Raw genomic sequence first — 14,108 nt, 5'->3', positions numbered from 1 at the left:
AGAAAAAAATTACTATGTGGCTTTAGAAAAGTATGTCTACTAAAAAAAATGGTTAGACTTTTTTTTAAAGTCACGTGGCATTTTTTTAATTAAAAAATAACCTAAATAATTTTTTTTTAAATCCCGTCAGCGAAAAGGGTATATTTGCGTCAATTTGTAACAACATGGGTATATATATACCACTTTTGTAATGAGGAGTCGCAAAATTGAGGGGTATATTTGCACCTTTGCCCTAATAATAATAATAATAACCGTGTGACAACAATCACCAAAAGCTAAATTATTGCATATATATCATCTGCAGATTGCAATAGATAAGTATGTGTTCGATTTTAGTTGATCTTTTCACTTAGTTATATCAACTAAACTACAGTCAAAATGGATTAAAGTATAGACAAGAAATAGAATGAAAAATGAAATTAAGGGAACTAAAATACAAAATCACATAAAATAATTAACATATAATTTAGGGTAATTTAATTAGAAGAAAAATACTTATCATAAAGTAACATCTCGTGCTCCATATTTATGATTCCTAAATGTTTAGCATTTTTTGCTTAATTTAAAAATGAGCACATATAACCAAAATAGCCGTATCACCACCGAGCTAAACTAAACACACACAGAGATTTATTACTAATAAAATAAATAGGCAACCCTGCGATTTTGACCGTCTCTTTTTTGCCTTCCCCGCCTGAGAAAACGAAGTGAGGGAAGTAGCCGCCAGCAGCCCCTCCAAGTTTTAGCTTTTAGGTCCACAAGTTGGCAGGCAAAGAAACTCAGAGAAATTTCATACTAATATTTATTGAAAAAGGGCTGCCCCAATTAAACTTCTCTTTTAGAGTTCTTTCTTCTATAGCTATAAAGTTTTTATTTCTTCTTTACAAACAAGGTCGTTTCCCTCACTCTTTTTTTTTTTTTCTTCTTTTTTTCCCTAATAATTTCTTGTTTTATACATGTTGTAAAATAGTTTAGGTTTCTCATTGGAAGTTAATAAATGTATCTGTACCTGTAGCATGTGTTATATCACACGTCAGAGAAGTAGCAGCTTTACTGAATATGGTTTAATTTCTTGATTTAAAGAATATGGTTTAATTTCTTGATTTAAAGTAACAGTTTTTTTAATATGGTTCTTGATTTAAAGTAGCAGCTTTACTGAAAATGGTTTAATTTCTTGATTAGAATTAGCAGCTTTACTGAATGTGGTTTAATTTCTTGATTGGAAGTAGCATATTTACTGTATATGGTTTAATTTTTTGATTGAAAGTAGTAGCTTTTGCTGAATATGGCTTAATTTCTTGATTGAAAGTAGCAGTTTGACTGAATATGGTTTAATTTCTTGATTGAATTGTTATAGGTTGTGGAGTAATAGTGAAAGATGGGTTCTTTTAAGAGGAAATCACAAGAATTCTCCAATGAAGATAATATACCTCCAAGTAAACAGTTGAAACAGAATGATTTACTAGGTGTCGGCGAGCCAGTGGCGTGTTTGCATGATGTATCATATCCAGAAGGGTATGTGCCCTCTGCTTCAACTTCCACTTTGCCTCAACAAGACTCGAAACCTGCTAAGGAGTTCCCTTTTACGCTCGATCCTTTCCAATCTGAAGCAATCAACTGCCTTAATAATGGTGAATCTGTCATGGTAAGTTTGCCTTTTCCCAATAGATAAATTGATCAGTCAATCAAATAAGTCCCAATCCCTAATTACAGCTTGATTGGATGGTTGTTACCTATTGTATTATATTGTACTATTACTTTGAATATAATTTTTGTTTTGATTGTTACTTAAATTTTATTGTATTGTATCGTTAATTTCATCTTTATGTAAGGACGAAAAGCCCCATTTTATGTAACGCAAAGTCCCATTGATTGTCACTTAAATTTTATTGTACCGTATCGTGAAATCGATCTTTATGTAACGAAGAAAAGTCCCATTTTATGTAACAAAGAAAAGTCCCATTATTTGGTGTCGTTGCGTTGTTATCGTATTTTCTTATTCTCATTTTGCCTTTGCTTATTATTTAATAATTATATTTTATGCTTTATCCTATCTTGTTTTCTTATAATAACTCTATCTCGTACCCTACTTTTTCTTATAATATTGTAAGTTTATTCTTTAGATTGCAGATGTGTGGCAATTATATAACGACGGAAAATTACAGTTTTTCAGATTCTCTAAATCACGCCTTTGTTAGATAAATTGTATATTTAAAGGTGGTGGGACTGAATTGGAAATTGTGCCTGTAGGTATCAGCACACACGTCAGCGGGAAAGACAGTTGTCGCATTGTATGCAATTGCCATGTCGCTGAAAAATAACCAGCGAGTAGTATATACTTCACCAATTAAGGCTCTTAGTAATCAGAAGTATAGAGAATTCAAAGAGGAGTTTTCAGATGTGGGTCTGATGACTGGAGATGTCACGATTGATCCAAATGCTTCTTGCCTGGTATGCCAGTTTCTGTTAGATGCTTTTGCTCATAGTTTTTCTTATCCGTGCTGGGTTTTGGTAGGCTAAGGTGTGATTTGATTTCAGGTAATGACTACAGAAATCTGGCGTAGTATGCTGTACAAAGGATCAGATTTTACAAGGGAGGTGGCTTGGGTTATTTTTGACGAGGTACACTACATGCGTGATAGAGAAAGAGGAGTAGTTTGGGAGGAAAGCATTGTTATGGCCCCCAAAAATTCTCACTTTGTGTTCCTCTCAGCCACGGTGCCCAATGCTAAAGAGTTTGCGGATTGGGTTGCAAAGGTACTTGTTAAAACTCGTTGAAATTGATCAGTATGCTTGATGCTTGAAACCATCTCATATACTCATGTATATGACTTCCTACTATATTTATTAACGGCCTTCATTGAAAGTTTACTGGAATTCTTGAGGTATATTTGGAACAACGTTATTTATTGATTTCCTTTGGTTTTTAAGAACTTCTTATTGGAGAAGGAGGAGAAGACGAAGTGGTTCCACTTGCTTTAATGTGGGTAGTTTGGAGAGAGAGAAACAGGAGAGCTTTTGAAGGAGTAGAATTGAGTTTCTCTCAGTTGAGGAGTAGCCTCCGCTCCCTTATTTTCTTTTGGTGTAAACAGAAAGTTCCTTGTTGTATAGATGATTGGGCGGAATTTGTAGAGAATCATATTTTGTAGATTCTTTACCTTTTGGTATACCCCATGTATATGGCCAGTTTGGCCATGTTTATGAATGAAAATACCTTTACTTGATTTAAAAAAAAGAACTCATGATCATAATGCTGCTGCTTACGTCTTGAAAGTAATATTAAAAAACAAACCTTGCTGCCTTTATAAACTACTTCACGAAGTAGATAGGTTTTGCATGTCTATGTATTGAAGGGTCAAGGGGATTTGATTCTGTTTTATCAGCAGTGCAGATAATTTGATGTTTATGGTGTTTCTGACATGATTGATTGATTGATATATGCTTGGTAGTGAACTAGCATGTTTTTTTTTTTTTTTTTGGTAAAGTAATAAAATTCATTAGTAAAACATCAAGAAGATGCAAGGTTACAGATAGGAAAAGCTGGCAGGCTTGGCAAAACCTGTAGAACAATCTAAAGATATCCTATCTCTACTGAACTAGAGAAAAGGAGCTGATAAAATCTAGAAAGTTACCCACATTGTTTAAAGGGGCAAAAAAATGTCAACTAAAAAGACTAACTAAACACCTAGACTTTAGAGAGCAAATAGGAGTTGAGATTCCTTCAAAGCATTTGTTGTTTCTCTCCTTCCATAGGGTCCAAAAAATTACTGCTGGGATCATTCTCCAAATTCTTTTAATGGATTTGTCAACTCTCCAGAGTATCCAGCTAGCATATGCATCTTTGATGTTGAAGGGCATTACCCATTGTAGACCAAGCATAGAGTAGAAGAAAAACCAGAGGCTAGCTGCTGCAGGGCAGTGCAAAAATAGATGGTTGACACTTTCATTGGTCTGCTTGCACATGGTACACATGTTAACGACTATTACACCTCTCCTTCTAAGATTGTCTTGTGTTAGGCATGCTTCCTTCAGTGCAGTCCAAGTGAAGCAAGTAACTCTGAGAGGCTGTCTGGTTCTCCATACAAGCTTCCAAGGCCAAACCTCTAAAAGGCTATTTTGAGAGCACCAGTTGTTGTAACATTCCTTCACAGTGAAAATCTTTTCCTTAGAATTGCCCCAGAGTATTCTGTCCTGAAAATCTGCCACCAAAGTACTTGTCCCAAACTTTCTAATAGAGAAAGAAAATCATCAACTTCCCAATCCTGTAAGTTTCTCCTTAAAATTGGTGTCCAACAGTTGTTAACTCTATATTGAGCTAATGTTGCTTCTTTGTTAGAAGCTATCAGAAATAGTGAGGGAAATAAATCTTTTACTAAAGTGTCCCCAAGCCATTTGTCCTGCCAAAATCTGATCTTGAGCCCATTTCCAGCCTTGAATGAGACAGCCTGGAAGAATTCCTCTTGGAGACTACTGATGTGTTTCCATACTCCAACACCATGTGGTTCATTGCTTTTCTTTGCAGTCCAGTGGTCTTGAATACCATATTTAGCTTTGATGATTTCCTTCCAGTACCCTGCCTCATTTTGACCATATCTCCAAAGCCACTTCATGAGTAGGCTGTTGTTATGAAACTTAAGATTTCTAATCCCCAGCCCCCCTTGGCCTTTGGGTTGAATAACTGATTGCCATTTGACCAAAGAGAATTTATGAGTAACACTGTTACCTTCCCATAGGAATTTCCTTCTAAGCCTGTCAATTTGCTTTAGAACTGAGCTTGGCATAGGGAAGAGTGACATAAAGTAAGTGGGAATGCTGTCTAGGACACTTTTGATGAGGGTGAGCCTGCCACCCAATGAGAGATATTGCATCTTCCAAGTGGCTAGTCTTTTCTCCATTCTTTCAATGACCCCACTCCATATCCCAGATGATTTGAATTTAGCACCTAAAGGAAGTCCCAAATAGGTAGTGGGAAAGGAGCCTGTTTTGCAGCTAAGAATATCAGCAAGAGCTTCTAGGTTGGTCACTTCATTCACTGGATATATAGTGCTCTTAAGCATGTTGATATGAAGTCCAGAGATGGCCTCAAAGATCATGAGGGTGGTGTTGAGATTAGAGACCTGCTGACAATCAGCTCCACAAAATATAAGGGTGTCATCTGCATAGAGTAGATGAGAGACTGAGACTGAGGTGGAAGGATTTCTGCCCACTTGGAACCCTTGAATCCACTGAAGTTCTTTGGCCTTTGCTAACAGCTGAGATAATCCTTCCATCGCAATGATAAAGAGGAAAGGGGACAATGGATCCCCCTGCCTGAGTCCCTTTTGAGAAGAGAAAAACCCAACTGGACTTCTGTTCACCAGAATTGAAAATTTCACTGTCGAAATACAGAAATAAATCCACCTTATCCACCTTTCCCCGAAACCCATTTGCTTCAAAATGTTGACTAAATAAGCCCAGTTAAGCTGATCAAAAGCTTTCTCAATATCTAATTTGCATAGGATCCCAGTCTCACCACTTTTAATTTTCCAGTCTAGCACTTCATTGGCAATCATAGATGCATCAGTGATCTGTCTATTCTTCAGAAAAGCACTCTGCTGTCCAGAAACTAAGGAATCCACCACTTTTCCGAGCCTCTTAGCTAAAATTTTGGCCAGCAATTTGTAGACACTGCCTATAAGACTTATAGGCCTATAATCTCTAAGCTCTGCGGCCCCTTTCTTCTTTGGGATAAGAGCAATGAAAGAGGCATTGCATGATCTCACCATTTGGCAGTTCTGATGAAAGAAATTAAAAGCTGCTAGCAGGTCTGCTTTGATGAAGTTCCATGATTTTTGAAAGAAAGCCATAGTGAAACCATCAGGGCCTGGTGCTTTGTCAGGGGCACAAGTCATGAGAGCTTCGGTGAAAGGAAGTTCAAGGTCCTCTTTATCCACTGTGTTGAGACTTGACAGACCTTCAAAGACAGCTGAGGGTCTCCAAGATTCAGTTTCTTTGTAAATTTGTTGATAGTACTCCAGAATACCATCCTTGATCCTTCCTTTGTCTTCAATTACTTCATTCCCTATTTTGAGTCTGTCAATGGTATTGCCCTTTCTATGAGAGTTGGCCATTCTTTGGAAAAACTTTGTACTCTTTACAAAGTTACTAGCATGTTCTTTACAATGTAAAACGTAAGTGTAATAATCTGACATCTTGTAATCTTGGGCTGTTATTTGATTATAAGATGCTACCATCCAGGTTTAAAAAAAATCTTGTAATTTGCCTACAACAACTACACCTCAATCCAAACAAGTTGGGTCGCCACTATATGAATCCTCAGTGACCAGACATTACTCCATTTAAATTGTGTAATATTTGCCTGTTATTTATATCTTAGGAAAATAAAAATGTTTGCTTGTTGTATGATGCGTATTTGTTATGGATGTATACGGAAGCCCAAGTATCTGATGGGCATTTTTAGGTTCACTTCCCTTTAATGGGAACATGAATATGTAGCGTGGGCTAGTTAAGGATGATGCTCTGAGAGAGAATCCAAGAAAAGAGTTTTGGACTAAAGATTGACATAGGGGTACAAGGCCATTATTTAGATCCAGCTGGACCACTGGCTCATCCTGAACTGCAAAAGAAACTTAACTACTGTAGAAGCTTAGGGGGTTTCCCCTAATCCCTTTGCCTCTCTTTCCCTACCTATTCAGGAGTCCCATGACTCATGAATCTCTTCCCCTTTTTGTGACAAATCAATAGCTGTATCTACCAATTACTCTGGTCAGTTCTAACTGAGGCATCAAGTAATCCATAATGGCAAACGATGAGGAGAGCTTTTATTACTAAAATATTTCACCACTTAGAAAGACCAATGTTGAGTTATTCTTGTTTTTCTGAGATACTAATTTATGAAAGTTTAACCTGTTTATGAATCTTATGGTGGGATAATAATCTGGTCTGTCATAGTGCAGGTCCATCAGCAGCCATGTCACATTGTTTATACAGACTATAGACCCACACCACTTCAGCATTATATATTTCCTTCTGGTGGTGATGGGTTATACATGGTGGTTGATGATAAAGGGAAATTTCGTGAGGATAGTTTTCAGAAAGCTTTGAATGCTCTTGTTCCCGCCAATGAAGGGGATAAGAAACGAGAGAATGGGAAGTGGCAGAAGGGTTTGGTTGTTGGCAAATCTGGCGAGGATAGTGACATATTCAAGATGGTTAAAATGATTATCCAGCGGCAATATGATCCTGTAATATGTTTCAGCTTCAGCAAAAGAGAATGTGAACTTCTAGCAATGCAGGTGTGTTTTCTGTGTATTTTGCTGAAGCGTATAATTCGTAAATGGTTATATTGCTGTACTCTGAGGTTGGCATACCAGCATACCAATTTCCTGATTTCTTCTCTATTTTACCCCTTTCTCACCTGGTTCAAAGAGAAGAGCACATGCCATCAACTTTTGACATGACATTCCATACTGTAGAAATATATTTTGTTCCATCCACTTTTAAAAACTAACACTCCGTGATTATTTGGATTTTTTTATTTGTTGGCACATGAGAGCATTTATTTCTGTTTAAATACGGTGGTTCTTGGGTTAATAGGCCAACTATTTTGCCTTTTGAATATGGAATAGATGGCCAAAATGGATCTAAATAATGATGACGAGAAGGTGAATATTGAAACTATTTTCTGGAGTGCCATGGACATGTTGTCGGATGATGATAAAAAGCTGCCCCAGGTGAGCATCTTATATTTATTTTTTATTAGTCATATAGCTGAGATATTAGGTTATGCAGTTGGTTCTGTTATGTGAAGATTATTGTTTCATAGTTTAAAAATCTTTGGATAGAGTACTTGCTAATTGTTGATTGCTGTATTCGACATTGCAGGTCTCAAATATGCTTCCCCTTTTGAAACGTGGAATTGGTGTGCATCATTCTGGTTTGCTTCCTATATTGAAAGAAGTGATTGAAATCCTGTTCCAAGAAGGATTCATTAAGGTTGGAGTAAAGAAATCCTTAATTGCTTCGAAGAATTAATCCTATTACTCTTAGGAGAAGTATTTTTATGTGACTACTTGATTTCATTCATTCTCAGAAGAAGAGAATTAAGTTTATGCTTGCTTACAAAGATCTATTTGTCTTGTGTCCTGAAAATTTTCTGCAGTTATGGAGTAGATGAGAATGCTCAAAATCTACAAATCTATTAATGCTATGATAGAGTACTAATAGTATCTCAACTAAGTGATAGAATGATGCTTTGGTTCTTAGGTCACCTTCTGTTTTAGCGAGAAAGTTCTTGTTCATAGTGGGACCATGAGTTGGGACCTATACTCCTGTTTAAGTGTCCATTGCCTGCTTAGGCTCTACATCTGAAATATGTTTCTGCCATCATTCTATGAAGGTGCCGGAGAAATATATATATCATCTCTTTTGGTTTTTTATTCAGAGATGTTTACCTCAACTTTAAGTACTTCTGAAGTCATAGATACACATAGATACTTACTCATGCAAGTTTGGACCTGCATATGCATAAATTTCCTACATGTATACTTTAATCCTCTGTAAGAGATTCTTACTAATCTCAATACTGATCAGGTTGCTTTATATGATTTTCTTGTAGTGTTTGTTTGCCACAGAGACTTTCAGTATAGGGTTGAACATGCCTGCAAAAACTGTTGTCTTCACAAATGTTCGTAAATTTGATGGAGACAAGTTTAGGTGGATATCCAGTGGTGAGTATATTCAGATGAGTGGTCGTGCTGGTCGTCGGGGAATTGATGAACGTGGGATCTGCATCCTTATGGTTGATGAGAAGCTTGAACCTTCTACAGCTAAATTCATGCTAAAAGGAAGTGCTGATGCATTAAACAGGTACCAATTTTGAATTCTCATTTTAAGTCTAGACTTTTTTGAGTAAATTATCTTTCTTTTTCTTAAGGAGGAGCAGAATATGTTCTTTATTTTTTCCCTAGGTTAAGAAGTTTCAACGTACAGTTAATAAGACAGAGACAGCAAATAATGCATTGATAACAACTATACAGCTATTTGGCACTGCTGAAAAATGAATAGTTGGTTAAATAAATAAGTATGGCTATGTAAGGGGCGAGTTCATTATGCACCGAGTTTCGAAGGGTGCGCCACTGGCCCCGGGGATTTTTTGGTCATAAAAAATGAATAAAGCTGTTTTATCGTTGTCTTATCAACCCCCCACCACCCACACAAAAAAAAAAAAAAAAACTGTCTTATCATCGTATAACACTTTCAACTTTGTAGTTGACTTCTATTTTGTGTATATCAGTGCCTTCCATTTAAGCTATAACATGCTTTTAAATCAAATACGGTCTGAAGACGGTCATCCCGAAAATCTGCTCCGTAACTCGTTTTATCAATTTCAAGCAGATCGTGCACTTCCTGATCTTGAGGTTTGTCAATTGACTCAACTCTTCTTTTTTCTTTTTTAAATATCATAGTCTCAACTCCGGGTTCTCTGTCGGTAAAGTTCTTCTGGGACTTGTTTTTATTTTTCCTTTTTCTTGCCAGAAACAAGCAAAACTTCTTCAAGAGGAGAGAGACTCAATTGTGATTGAAGAAGAAGACAGCCTTGAGAGATATTATAATCTGCTAGAACAATATAAGAGCTTGAAGAGGGATGTACGTGGCATTGTTTTCTCTCCAAAATATTGCTTACCTTTCTTGCAGCCTGGTAGGCTTGTATGCATTGAGTGTACAAAGGTTGATGTTGATGTTCCAACCTTCTCCATCAAGGAAGAAGTCACATGGGGAGTAATAATTAATTTTGAAAGGGTGAAAGGTCTTTCTGAAGGTGAGATGAGTTATAAATCGATGTCAGATGGGTTCTCTTGTTAGTTAGATTCCTTATCTTTTAGTTGAATGTCATGGTCAGATGATGCAAACAAAAAACCAGAGGACGCGAACTATACATTAGATGTACTCACAAGATGTATAGTGCAGAAGGATGAAGTTGGTAGAAAAACAATTAAAGTTGTCCAGTTGAAGGATACTGGGGAACCAGCTGTTGTCTCTCTTCCTTTATCCCAGGTAAGCTCCTTAGGCCGCTTTAGCCTTCTATGCCTTTTGCCTTCTCTTTCTGCATGTGAATCCGTTGATTTTCATAGATCTGAAGATCTGTTATCATATGTTCCATGTATCTTCTATCTGGTAGGTCATGAAAGACAATATAGAAATGGTTGATGACATAAATTTGCTGTCCTTTACTCTGACAATCATGCACCTTAAATGTGTGCTTGTGGTTCCGCTTGTGTGGCTTAGCTAATGTATGTTCTGCTAAACAATTTATTGACAGATTGATAGTTTGAGCAGTGTCCGTCTTGTGATACCAAAGGATCTTTTGCCTTCGGAAGTTCGACAAAATACACTAAAGAAGGTTTCAGAAGTTCTCAATAGATTTTCAAGAGAGGGCATGCCTCTCTTACACCCAGAAGATGACATGAAGGTCAGAAGCAGTCTATCTCTCTCTCCCCCACTTGTTGGTATTAACTTGCTGGTTAGCTTGGTGTTCATTCGATGCATGTTCTGCAGGTTCAAAGTAGCTCGTACAGGAAGGCCTCAAATAGGATAGAGGCATTGGAGGGTCTGTTTGAAGAGTACGAGATAGCGAAGTCTCCCCTTATAAATGAGAAGCTTAAGGTTTTGCATAAGAAGAAAGAACTTACTAGTAAAATCAAATCAATTAAGAGAACAATGCGTACTTCAACTATCTTAGCTTTCAAAGATGAACTTAAAGCAAGGAAAAGAGCTCTTAGGAGACTCGGGTAAATCTACTTCCTTTATCTTACCGACCTCATATTGTTTTTGCTGACAGGCTCTGTTTCTTCTTTGAAGTTACACTGTGTTGGCTATTCCAGCTGTCAAAATTAGAGTATACATGCTGTTAATATTGTTATTGCTCTTATATCTTACTGATACTTTCCATTGTTGAACCCTTTTTTTTTTTTTTCCCCTCTTTTCTACTTCAGAATTATATTGCAATTTGTTTTACCTTTTCAAAGGTGTAGGAACATACAAAATGTTTCTTGTGTTGTAATAAGCCCGTAGCTTCCCAAGTAATTACTGTAATTCTGATCCTTTCCTTTGATATGTGGTACTTGGTGGTATGGCAGTTGTTTAACTTGGGATAATAATCAATGTAAAATAGACCTCAGGAGAGTTATTGAACCATCTTTGTTTCTGCAATACACTTTGGTACTCTTTTGGTATTGTACTTGCTTCTTCTTCATGTCATCTATTCTCACGGATTCTTGCTCTGGAATTCTTTTGTTCTTTATGACTTTGCTCTGATTGGTGGATTGCATGAAAGTGCTTATAAAGTTGGGAATTATGCAGACACATCACAAGGGATGAATTTGTGGAGACAAAAGGGAAGGTTGCCTGTGAAATCAGCAGCGCAGATGAGTTGACCTTGACTGAATTGATGTTCAATGGGACCTTCAGCGAACTTAAAGTGGAGGAGATGGTCTCTCTTCTCTCTTGTTTTGTGTGGCAAGAAAAGCTTCAAGATGCTCAAAAACCCCGGGAAGAGCTTGAGTTGCTCTTTGCACAGTTACAGGATACAGCTAGGAAGGTGGCAAAAGTTCAGCTCGAGAGCAAGGTATGTGTCATCTGAATGGTTATATGCTGATAAAGCTTGACAATTATGGTATAGAATACCATAGCTGAATGAACGTGTTTTACCGTGTAATATCTACCAGTTTTTCGGGCTAACTGAACATGTTTACATTAACACCGCTTTGAATTCGTAACATCAGTTCAATAGTATTAAGAAGCTAATTAACGAAGACCCTCCATATTCCACAACCAAAAGAGCAACTATTGCTGTTATATTTACCATTTTGTCTAATTCTGTTGTGCTTTCAATAGGTCCAAATAGACGTTGAGAACTTTGTGAGTTCTTTCCGACCTGATATCATGGAGGCCGTCTATGCCTGGGCTCGAGGATCTAAGTTTTATGAGATCATGGAAATGACTCCGGTGTTTGAGGGCAGTCTAATCAGGGCTATCAGGAGATTGGAGGAAGTTCTTCAGCAGCTAATACAAGCTGCAAAATCCATTGGGGATATTGTGCTTGAGGCAAAATTTGAAGAGGCTGTTGCCAAGATCAAGAGGGACATTGTCTTTGCTGCATCTCTCTATTTGTAGATATATAATATTGAGGCGTCTCTGTCGATGGTCCATATACAGAGGTTAGGTTAGATGGAGGTGATGCCACTAATTAAGTGCTCAAATCTTGTAGGGGGGGGGGGGGGGGGGGGGGGTATCCACGACTCTCTTCTTCAGCTAAATTAAAACCAAATTAATTATGTCAGTTTATTATTTATTAGATATACAGCATAAACCAACGGATTATTCTTGTTTCAAATTTAGTTGGTTTTTTCAATTTTTCCTCCACATGAAATACAAATTAATTTCATTCAATCTATTAGAGCTGAAGACAATTTTTGACGTATACGTTCAGTTAGAATAAAAAAAAATGATTTAATCTATAGCTATGAGACACAGTATTCATGTTCATAAATCTGAAAACACCCTTACATTTGTGTATGTTTTCAAATCAAACTTATTTTACTTAAATGATTAAACTGATAAATAAATCACTCCTAAATAATGTTAAAAGGGAAGAATCATAAATATATTTATACAACGTAACTTTTATTACTATAAACATATAAGGTGTGTCTCTTCGAAAAATACTGAAACAAATTAGTTTCCGGATAGAGGCAAATGCAAAAGGTAAGTAAACCAGTCCTAGCTTTCTTGAGTCCATTATACAATTGGTGGTCGCACCTCGAAAGCAAGGGTTATCAACTATCCAGCAAATGAAATGGTAGTCTGATATGGGCTTTGCTTCAGCCTTTCCATGCAGACAATTCTCGAATGTGAAAACAAGGAAAGAAACAACGGAATAAATGAGCTCCATAATTAATCACACATCCAAAAGCTCCACCAGCTCTCTCAGTTCTTGCTTCTCCTATTACTGGTGCACCATACACTTGATTCGGAACCATATTCTGTTGAGGCAAAGTATTATCCAACGGTGTCTGTTTTGGTTGATTGATTTCACCAACATTATTAGAATGCTGCGAATCAGTACCAAGAGTTTGACTCAAATTGACTGATGTTGAACTTGAACCTTGTTCTGTTGTGAAAACTGAGTCATCATGTGCTGCTTGCTGCTTCTGCTGCTCGTACTCGAACCACGGTGGCAAAGGTGGTGCTGACGGCTGAATTGGATAATAAGGGCAGTGATAATAGCAAGGAAGGAGCGGCGGTGGTGGTGATGGTGGTTGTTCAAGAAGAGGTGCTCTCTTTTTCTTCTTCTTTTTTGACCAAAACTTGAGCTTCTTCATGGCTTTTGTTATCTTCATAGACTTGGTGTTTATTTTCAAGACTGAGGGTGTGTGTCTAAGATGATGATTGTTGTGAAGTATGTGTAAACAAAGTGGGCACAAATTAAGGGAAAGAAGAGATGGGACTAAATGATATACTATCCGTTAAAAAGAGAATACAATGAGAAGCTTTTTCGAATTTCATGACCGTTTCCTTTTTGCTAAGCTAGTTCCACCAGCTTTTTCAAAACGGAAAAGGGCCAAAATTACCCCTGAACTTTGAGAAATAGTTTATTCATACCCTTCGTTATATTATTGGGACAATTATGCCCTCACTGTTATATTATGGTCCAAATTTATCCCTAATCTAAACGAACTGCCACATGTCCTAATCCTAGACGCCCAACCCATTTCCCCCCAATAATTTCATACGGATCAAATAATTATCTGGATCCAACCCAGATGAAATTATTTCACCCAACCCGTTTTTGTTTATTTCAAACCCAAATACAATCCTTTATCATTTAGCTAAGATTTCAATGTCACAGTAATTATCTTCTTTTACATATCTTTTTTATTAGTGGTATAACTGTTCTGTAAGAGCACTTTGTGGATCGGAAAAATGAAGAACTTCAATAGAGCTTTAGTTTATGACTTAGTTAAAGTGAATCTAACTGAAGAGCATTCTGTATGGTTTGTTTTCATTCTAAAAATGAAACACGTTTCATATAAACATCATTCAGTGAA

At 37.0% G+C, this 14,108-nt stretch overlaps 2 protein-coding genes across 2 annotated transcripts; one reads left to right on the top strand and one right to left on the bottom strand.

The window, feature by feature from the left end:
* Positions 1-596: 596 nt before the first annotated feature.
* On the top strand, positions 597-12,412 carry LOC132598601 (DExH-box ATP-dependent RNA helicase DExH9). The gene is made up of 15 exons (XM_060311571.1): positions 597-892; positions 1,358-1,645; positions 2,251-2,451; positions 2,539-2,757; positions 6,957-7,295; positions 7,629-7,733; positions 7,885-7,995; positions 8,618-8,868; positions 9,296-9,419; positions 9,538-9,820; positions 9,902-10,056; positions 10,322-10,471; positions 10,558-10,790; positions 11,362-11,626; positions 11,896-12,412. Exons 2-15 carry the CDS (start codon positions 1,379-1,381, stop codon positions 12,172-12,174), a joined length of 2,982 nt encoding a protein of 993 aa, XP_060167554.1. The 5' UTR covers positions 597-892; positions 1,358-1,378; the 3' UTR covers positions 12,175-12,412.
* A 230-nt stretch (positions 12,413-12,642) lies between these two features.
* On the bottom strand, positions 12,643-13,519 carry LOC132598602 (uncharacterized). Its single transcript, XM_060311572.1, has one exon. The coding sequence runs from the start codon at positions 13,398-13,400 to the stop codon at positions 12,882-12,884; it is 519 nt and encodes a 172-aa protein (XP_060167555.1). The 5' UTR covers positions 13,401-13,519; the 3' UTR covers positions 12,643-12,881.
* Positions 13,520-14,108: the final 589 nt, after the last annotated feature.

The sequence above is a fragment of the Lycium barbarum genome, chromosome 6 (assembly GCF_019175385.1).
Source record: "Lycium barbarum isolate Lr01 chromosome 6, ASM1917538v2, whole genome shotgun sequence".
In the NCBI taxonomy this organism is placed as follows: domain Eukaryota; kingdom Viridiplantae; phylum Streptophyta; class Magnoliopsida; order Solanales; family Solanaceae; genus Lycium; species Lycium barbarum.
The sequence above is the reverse complement of the archived record's forward strand: the minus strand, read 5'-3'. Positions and strand labels throughout refer to the sequence as shown.